Below are 9,402 nucleotides of genomic sequence, written 5' to 3'. Positions count from 1 at the left end.
CATTGTTTGTACTCCTTTTCTTCCTTGCTTTTTCATGCTGCTCATGTTACTTCTTGTTCTGTTTGACTGCTGAGTTACTGTTTACTCCTATAAATTTATTTGATGCTTGGGAGGAAAGGTATTAGAAGGGAAGGGAAGAAGTCACTAAAGAGAATGAGAGTAAGCAGGTAGAATTCAAGAAAGGGGGAATAAGAAAATTGAAAAGAAATGAAAAGACAAAAGAAAAAAAATAGAAAAGAAAAAAAGAAAAAAAAATATTTTAAATAATAAAAAAATAAAAATTAAAATTAAAAATTTTAAAAACAACAAAAAAAATGAAAATGAAAAAAAACCTCAAATTTAAAAAAATAATAATAAATGCAGTCTTAGAGTTTGATTAACTTCTCTTCCAGTAGGTGGAGCTGTGTCCACCGGGCCAAGCTTCTCCTCTCGATACGCGGGAACCAATCACTGTGCAGCAGCTCCTCCTCCCAGACTGGGCGGGTCTCCAATCCTGATTGCCTAGGGCCTTCTCTTGTGTCTAGTCACTTCCCCACTTTTCCTCAAGCCAGGCCCTGCTCACCGGTGACGCTCACCACAATACTGGCTACATGCCAGGTCTGCTGCTCCCGGGAGCCCTGTTTTCATGAACGACTGGGCACATTCTCCCTGTTTGCCATTCCCTTACACCCTAAGTTTGTAGAGCTTGGGGCTGAGAACGCTCAGCGAAATTTGCTTGCCCTCCAGTAGCCACACCCCAGGTAGCTGGTGCAAGAGACCTCCGTTGTCAGCACTGGTGGGAGCGGTAGCCGGGAGTTCCGCGCTGCGGGTCCCGCGCCACTGCTGATTCCCTTGGTCTGACTATCGCGCACATAGGAGAGCTGGGAGGGCCCCTGAAGGTTTCCCCGCTGTGTGGAGAGGGAAGGCTAGGGGGCTACACACCTGTCGCCGCTGGTTTCAATGAAGTTATCTCCTCCGCTGCATTCTGGTGACGTCAGTTCTCTGCCATGGTGGTATCCCATGCAAATAGGATTTATTGTTAATGATGTCATGGTTATCTAAGAAAATGTAACTGTTTTATAAGAAATGTATACTCAATGTGGAGGGGTGAGGTAGCCTGATGTTTGGGATTCATTAAAAATAGCCAAAAAGAAAGAAAATAGATGAAGCAAAGGAAAAATTTGAAAATCGTTCAATTTGAGCAGTGGAGTATTAGGGACTCATTTTAATATTATACTTTGGTTTGTGTTTGAAATTTTTTATAGCAAATTGAAAAAACCAAAGCTTTGAAGGTATAATGCCAAAGACTTCCCTGGCACGTCTGCCACTCTGGTCTCCTGTGTTTTTTTTTCTGTTAGATGATTGGCATGAACTTTGCCACACAAGGTTTTGCCCCCTCCGATTTGGGGAGATAATCTCTAAACCCTTGAACTATATATTCTTGATTGGCATGCCTTTGTGTGCCTGGACAGTCTCACATTGTGGTAGGGCCTCACCAGGTATAAACAATACAGGGAGGGGCTTCAGTTTGTCTGATGATGCTTGCATGATACAGACCTGGTAAAAACTCTGGACATAAAAGCTGAAATGAGCTTCTCTGGTTGGCAAGACTCTGTGAATATTGTCACACATAGATTCTGAGTTACACTGTCCTGACTCTCTGAGGAGAGGACAACAGAATTGCCACATTTGCTTCCGCTATGAACTCTGTCCTGTGTGCTTTTTCCCTTGACTGATTTTAATCTGTAGCCTTTTCTGTAAAAAACTGTAACCGTGAGTGTAACAGCTTGCAGAGGGTTCTGTGACTTTTTCTAGTGAATTATTGAACCTGAGGGTAGTCTTGGGAATACCCGCCCCCCCCATACCTCAAAAACTGGTGTCAGAAGTGAGAGTGGTCAGCCAATAAGGTCAAACCTTTATCTTATGGATTCTGTTCCCTCCAGCTTTTCAGATGGCTCACTTGCAGGATGACTCAGTCATTATCCTTTACTCCTTTTCCTCTTTTACTGTCTTACAAAATTTAGAAATTTTTACATGGAATTTTAAATTGCAATTTCTAAGAAGTAGCTGAACAGGATGTTTTATTTATCTCAAGACACCCACTCCACCTAACCTCAAGTAAATAAACTATAATTGCTCTTTGCTTTTCACTGACATGTCCTTCAGTGAAGTTTCCTGAGAGCTAGTGGTTCCGACAGCCCACACCCCTCCCTCCACCAGCTACAATTCTGTTGTCCAGTTACCAGAAATCTGCCACCCCAAGCAGTGTGGTTTTTGCTCCTATAGATGGGCTTTCAGAATGTACTGTGGGTTTCCAAATGTTTGTTGGCTAGTTCTTTTGAAAATGGTTGGCTTGAATGTTTTTGTGAAATATATGATCATCAGTGTAAAAATAAGGAACTATTAGAATTTTTCAGATAGCACTTTCCCAGAGCCTTTTTCTTGCATTATTTCCATATGCAGGTAGTTATAACTTATTTTAGGGACTAATCCAATAGCACCTTTTCTCTCTCCAGTCTTTTTGTGTGTGTGTTTTAAGCAACAATGTTAAAAAAAAAAAAAAAAAAAAAAAGGTGAGAGGAGAGTTCAGGTGATTCTATATAAAATATATATTTTATATTTATATGGGGGGAGACATTCATGCTATCTGTGGATTTTATGGATCTTAAATATTTAGGGCTCCAATTTTCATGGACATTTGGCCATTAATCACCCCTCTCCTCTTCATAGGCCACTGAAGGACCTTGTAACACACCCAAACCAAGCATGTTGGACTTCGTCAATAAAGCCAAATGGGATGCATGGAATGCCCTTGGCAGTCTGCCCAAGGTGAATTTACTTGTTATACTCTGTGGGGGTTTGTTTTGTTTTGTTTTTGTTTTTGTTTTTTGAGACAGGGTCTCACAAATTGCTTAGGACCTCGATAAGTTGCTGAGGCTGGCCTTGAACTTATGATCCTCCTGCCTCAGCCTCCCAAGCCACTGAGGTTACAGACATGTGCCACCACACCCAGTTGCCTTTTATTTTCTTTGCTGGACATCTAAAGAAGCTTGGTGCTTCTCACCAAGCCATCATCAACAGAGCCTTTGAACTCTTTTATTTATTGCAGCCTGCTAATCGTTAGCATATTATGTTTCTCAAAGTGCTTATTCATTGACTGTCAGCTGAACCTCTTTGTCATCTACTCTTCAGGAAACTGCCAGGCAGAACTATGTGGATTTGGTGTGCAGTTTGAGTCCTTCGTCTGAGTCTTCTAGCCAAGTGAAGCCTGCAGCAGCCAACGAGAAACAACCGGGATCTGAAAACATCATAGTAACCTCCCAAGATGGCATCACAAAGATCATGTTTAACCGGCCCACCAAAAAAAACGCCATCACCACTTCGGTAATGTTCCCTGCCCTGCGAGTGTGTCCTGTTTTTCTTTTCCTCTTCTTTTCTTTGTTCCACTCAAAAAAAAGAAAAAGAAAAAGAAACTGTTGAGCTTCAACATTATTTCTACTTTAAAAATGTCTCTGGTTTGGTTTGTTCAAGACCATTAATAGTGGCCACTGTTTTCTTCGGATTGGCCATGTTTTGTTGAGGATTTGTGAGTTTTGGGTCGGAGCAATGTATCCAAAGGGCACTGAGATTTTCCTATGAATAGAAGCACAAATCAGTTAAGTTAATATAAATGAAATATGTGTTGATACAAGAGAATATGCAGAGAGGCACTCTGAGATTAGTATAAACTGCCCCCCAAAAGTGTCTGACTGTCAGTTGGACTTTTCTGCTCTTACGGAGTTTTATTTTATAAGAGTAGAGGAGAAAAGGACAAATGACTTTATCTTCAGTAAACCAAAACCCCACTGTGCTCTACCAGGACAACTTTGAATTTGTCCCTGAACTAGAAAGATAACAAAATAAGGACTTCAGCCCCTTCCCCCATGAAATAAATTACAGGGAATTTATCCAGTGCTCAGTGGGATTATAACGATTGTGTTTTTGCAGTGTGGAACAGAGAACATACTGATCTGAAATATTCTTAAGTAAGCATTTCATGATTGTCATATAGTTGATAAGGCACTTAATTTTCAAAATTGTATTTCTGTTTACCCTAACTCATTTCTATATAACCCTGACACTAATAGCTAGTCTTCCCAGGTGCCTAATAAAGGTCAGCACTTTCTGCACAGAGCTGTATTTTTCACAAGAAGCCTACTACCGTTATTTAACAATTAAATAGACAAGAAGACACTTAAGTTCACATAGCTAAACAGCAAGAAAATCTAAAGTTATACTTATTCTAAATCTGGATTATGTCATTACTATAGTAAAGGAATTATTTCTTGTTCCCTCCCTCAGTGGAAATGACTACATCTTTGTTCATGCATTATGTAAAGTCTATACCTTAACTTTTTTCAGTGTTATTATATCCGTAAATATCAGCCCTCTTCATCATTCTTTCCCACATGGAAATGTCATCTACGATAGAGACTGCACCTACTTTATTTTTGTTAATATTTTTTAGTTGTTGATGTACCTTTATTTTTTTTAAATTTTATTTGCATATGGTGCTGAGGATCAAACCCAGTGCCTCACAAATGCTAGGCAAGTGCTCTGCCACTGAGCCACAACCCCAGCCCCCTGTACCTATTTTAAATGCATTAATAGCAATAGCAACATGTCCAAGATTTTCAGATGTGTTGCTGATTTAAAATTTAGAGGGCATTGTCCTTGAATACTATTACAGTGGTTGGACATCTCAGCCTGTGGCATTCTTTACCACTTCCCAGACTGTCCAGGACACCTATTCTTTCTTGAGGTCACAGCAGGATATTGCTTTGTGGAAAGTTTTCTCTGACCATCTCCTACGTCACCCATCCTCAACAAACCTCAGCACCTCCCATGAGCTTCATGCTGCTTCATGCTTTAGACCCGTGGCTCCATTTGAGCACAGTAATCTCCTGTATTAATTCTAAAAGCTTAAGGTCTGCATCCTTTTTGCTCACTTTAAAAACAAAGTGGTTTTAGCTCCTCTGCATCTATCAAAGTGCCTGGTATATTATATGCATCAAATAATTACAAAACAAATGAAAATCCTTTTAGGTATCGTGGTCCACTTTTTTTGGAGTGGGGGAGCAGGTACCAGGGATTGAACTCAGGGCACTCAACCACTAAGCCACATCCCCAGCCCTTTTTTATATTTTTTTAATTTAAGAGACAGGGTCTCACTGAGTTGCTTAGCACCTTGCTGTTGCTGAGGCTGGCTTTGAACTCATGATCCCCCTGCCTCAGCCTCCCGAGCCACTGGGATTACAGGGGTGCGGCACCATGCCCGGCATATTGGTCCATTTTTTGGCTGTTAAAATATGATCAATATAAAGGTTTGGTGAGAGCAGACTTGTACATTGACAGAGTGAGTCCATTGACTGATAGTTCTTATTTTCAGTGTTTTTTTCCTCATTTTCCCCTTCACATAGATGTATAAAGAAATTATTCATGCACTCAAAGCTGCAAGCACGGATAACTCAGCCATAACTGTTATTACAGGTAAGACATTTTCTTGGACTTCTTAATTAAATTTCTATTTTGGAGAGTCTTCCACTAAATAGGAAATTAAGTGAAAAAGTGTGAAGATGTTTTCCAGTATTGCAATGCTTTAATTTATAAATATATAACCATATAATAGACATGGGCTACCCACTCCTTAATAATTCAAGGATAAGCATGTATCCTAACATGGCTTGAACAAGAACCATCATGATGGCCTGATTCACAGTAGCCAAAGCAAAAGATGTCTTAAACCAGCTGGATAAATAAATCGTTGACTATTCATGCAATGGAATGCTACTCAGCAATAAAAAGTAACACATAACAGACACAAGAACGTGGATGAGTCTTTAAAGCATATTTCAACAAAATAAGCCAATTACAAGAGTACATATTGTATCATTCACTTTATATAAAGGTTTTCAATAGATAAAAGTTCTAGTCTAAAGTGGTTGATGTCCTAAAGTGACTGCCTTGAGGCAGGTGGGATAATGTAACTACAGAAAAGCCCCTGGGAACATTCTGGAATGATGGTATACCCCAAGTAATACCAAAATCTGCAGATGCTTAAGTTCCTTATATGAAATGGCACATTATATGCATAGAATGTATACACATCTGCCTGTAAACTTTAAATTATCACTTGATTATTTATAGTGCCTAATAAAATGTCAGTGCTGACATAATTGTCATACTATATATTAAGGAAAAAGAGTTGGTACGTGTTCAGTTCCTAGGCATTTTTTTCCAAATATTTTCTGTTGGTGAATCCACAGATGTGAAACCCACAGATATGGAGGGCTGACTGGGGAACAAAATATTATATACTAGTTTGGTTCTATTGCAAGGTTTGAGGCATCTGTGGAACATCTTGGAGGATAAGGAGTGGGGATCACTGTATCTTGTTTTGGATGGTGATCATGCAGGTAAATACAGTGATCCGAACTCATTAAACTGAACATTTAAGAACTGATCATTTTATTGTATGTAGATTATACTAATACTACTGTGGTAATGTACACTTGTAATCCCAGTAACTTGGGAGGCTGAGGCAGAAGGATCACAAGTTCAAGGCCAGACTTAGTAACTTAAACCCTGTATCAAAATAAGAAATTAAAAGGGCTGGGCATGTGACTCAGTGGTGAAGCCCCTGGATTCAATACCCTGTACAAAAAAAAAAAAAAAAATACACACTCAGGCACACACACACACACATCTTCAATATATCTTAAAATAAAAAAGGACTTCTTAGTAGGATTTAGAAAGCCCAACAGTCCCTCCATTAACTCCCTGACTAGACCAAACTCATGATCCTTATTCGTATCATCAGACACCTCTCTTTTGTCTCTTAGTTACCTTCTCTACATTTGTGGGGAGTGGTTTTGGTTTTGCCATTATTGGGAATTAAACCCAGGGGCCCTTTACCACTGAGCTACACCCTAGTCCTTGTCATTTTTTATTTCAAGACAGGATCTCACTAACTTGACCAAACTGACCTCAAACTTGAGATCCTCCTACCTCAGCCTCCCAAGCTGCTGGGATTACAGGCCTGCACCTCTGTGCCTAACTTATTATTGTGTTTTAAAACCAATGTCCAGCTAATTTGCTGGTCTGTAAATTAGGACAAGAATCATAGCTGGTTCACCAGTATATTTTCAATGCCTAGCACCTAGAGCCTGGCACATAGTAGATTCTCGGGTGTTACAGAGCGAATGCATACATAAATGAATGGTGGTTGGTTTTCTTGTTTACAGGAAATGGTGATTATTACAGTAGTGGGAATGATCTGACTAACTTCACAGATGTTCGCCCCACTTCAATAGAGGAGACAGCTAAAAATGGTAGCATTTTACTAAGGTAAGAGTGACATTTGTCTGATCATGGAGTTCATTTTTATATTTATATCTTTATTTATAATTTATTTTTATGTGATGCCAAGGATTGAACCCAGTGCCTCACACGTACAAGGCAAACGTTCAACCACTGAGCTATAGCCCAGCCCCCTGGGGTTCATTTTTATATATCAAAGTGGTATTTACTTGAGCAAAAGTGAAATGCCTACTTCTCTGCTGATACAGTTAACTGTGACTTTGAACAAGCTTATTTCTCCAAGTCTCTGATAGGAGGTGGGCATTCATTCTATCATTCTATCACCTGGACTTCTGTCCCCTGTCCATCCGGCCACTCTACATGAGATTGACTAGAAGGCAGGATGTGAACTAGAATTGGAAATAAAATTCTCTCGTAATGAGGCAGGGGAACTTAGCACATTCTCCTCAGGTCAGGGCAATGGATGATTTCCATGAGTGCTGGTGACAGGAGACTGAAGTAGCCTTGAAAGACACAGAAGACCTCTGTGAGAGCTTTGCTCTTCCTGTCCTCTCTGTCCCACTGAGTCTGAGTCCCACCATGCCGGGATAGCACAGCGTGTGCTCAGTCACCTGTCGTAATCTCTGAACTCACTGCCCATGGGACAGGATCTGAACGAGGTTTGGCCTGTAGGATTCGCTGCCGAGCTTCCATCAGGAGCCATACAGGGGGGTGTCCTTAGTGACTCTCGGGGGAAGACCAGGGAAGTGGCCAGGCAGGGAGCACTGCTGGCTGGTGTGTATATTTTATTTTGAGCCAGGGTCTCAAATTTATTCTCAGATTCAAACTTCCTTGCCCGCTTGGAACATTTAATGCTTTTCTGTTTCCTTTTTCATAGGGATTTTGTAGATGCTTTTATAGATTTTCCTAAGCCTCTGGTTGCAGTGGTAAATGGCCCAGCTGTGGGAATCGTGGTCACCCTTCTCGGGCTATTTGATGTCGTGTATGCATCCGACAAAGTAAGTCAGCTCCCAGAAACGTGGAGGCCAGACCACTGGAATGAAGTGAGATCCTCCGGATCGTTTTATCATTGTTGGTAGTAGCTGGTTACACGTGGCTGTAGTAGGATGGACTGTATTTAGATCGATCTCCAAAAAATTAGCTCAATTGGATAGATTTTATTTTTCCTTCATTATTAACTTGAATTTTGCTAAACACCAGTATTATGGTTGACAGTGTCAAGTGCTGATGGTTCTGTATTCTGATCAAATGATAGAGTAGTTATTCAACATTCCATTTTCATATTACTCTGAAAGACTAAGGATACACTTAAAAGCTGGTTTTCAAAAAGCAAATGGCATCATTTCAGGTTGTGCAAGTTGACTATTTGATCCCTAAATGAATCCTAGTATTTAGAATTTTAGAATAAGAATGATGATTATTATATGTGCTCATTATTGTTGTTATTACATACTCTGTACTTTGGTTTTCTTATAAGAGAACTGAATCTCTGAGAAATTCCTTCCCCAAAACACAGTATAGCCAGGGCTGGGGTTTTGGCTTAGGGGTAGAGCATTTGCCTTGCATGTGTGAGACTCTGGATTCGATCCTCAGCACCACATAAAAATAAACAAACAAAATAAAAGTATTGTGTCCTTTTGCAACTGAAAAAAATAAATCAGAGAGAGAAATAGATGAGTAAGAAACTATAGACTAAGTGTTTATCCAATGTCTTTAAATGGCTTGGAATGGTAGCATTCCAAATGCAAAGTATGTGGTTACAGCATTAAAACCTGAGGGTTAGCAAAAAGAAAAAACAGAGCAAGAGAAGATTCTAGCCTTCAAGATAATAGCAAACTAGAAAGAAAAGGGCTAAAGTCAGTGTTTCTTAAACTTAGCTGCAGACTGGAACCACCTAGGGAGCTTTAGAAAACTGAATGAAGCCTGGGCCCCACCAGAGACTAATTTCATTGGTCTAGGGTGGGTTCCAGGCATCAGGATTTTTTAAGAGCTTCCTAGAGAATGTGCCTGCAGAGCTGAAACCAACTGGGCTAAATCACTGAAGATGGAAAAGAAAACTGTCTT

General features: G+C 40.1%; 1 protein-coding gene across 1 annotated transcript in view; it reads left to right on the top strand.

Moving 5' to 3' along the window:
* Eci2 (enoyl-CoA delta isomerase 2) overlaps positions 1-9,402 on the top strand; it is a 39,521-nt gene that overhangs the window by 20,477 nt on the left and 9,642 nt on the right. Inside the window, exons 3-7 of the mRNA XM_048799710.1 lie at positions 2,708-2,808; positions 3,172-3,363; positions 5,439-5,508; positions 7,263-7,365; positions 8,216-8,413. Coding sequence (XP_048655667.1) covers positions 2,746-2,808; positions 3,172-3,363; positions 5,439-5,508; positions 7,263-7,365; positions 8,216-8,413 — 626 coding nt within the window. The 5' untranslated portion in view covers positions 2,708-2,745. The remainder of the gene's footprint in view (positions 1-2,707; positions 2,809-3,171; positions 3,364-5,438; positions 5,509-7,262; positions 7,366-8,215; positions 8,414-9,402) is intronic.

The sequence above is a fragment of the Marmota marmota genome, unplaced genomic scaffold (genome assembly GCF_001458135.2).
Source record: "Marmota marmota marmota unplaced genomic scaffold, marMar, whole genome shotgun sequence".
Taxonomy (NCBI): domain Eukaryota; kingdom Metazoa; phylum Chordata; class Mammalia; order Rodentia; family Sciuridae; genus Marmota; species Marmota marmota.
The sequence above is the reverse complement of the archived record's forward strand: the minus strand, read 5'-3'. Positions and strand labels throughout refer to the sequence as shown.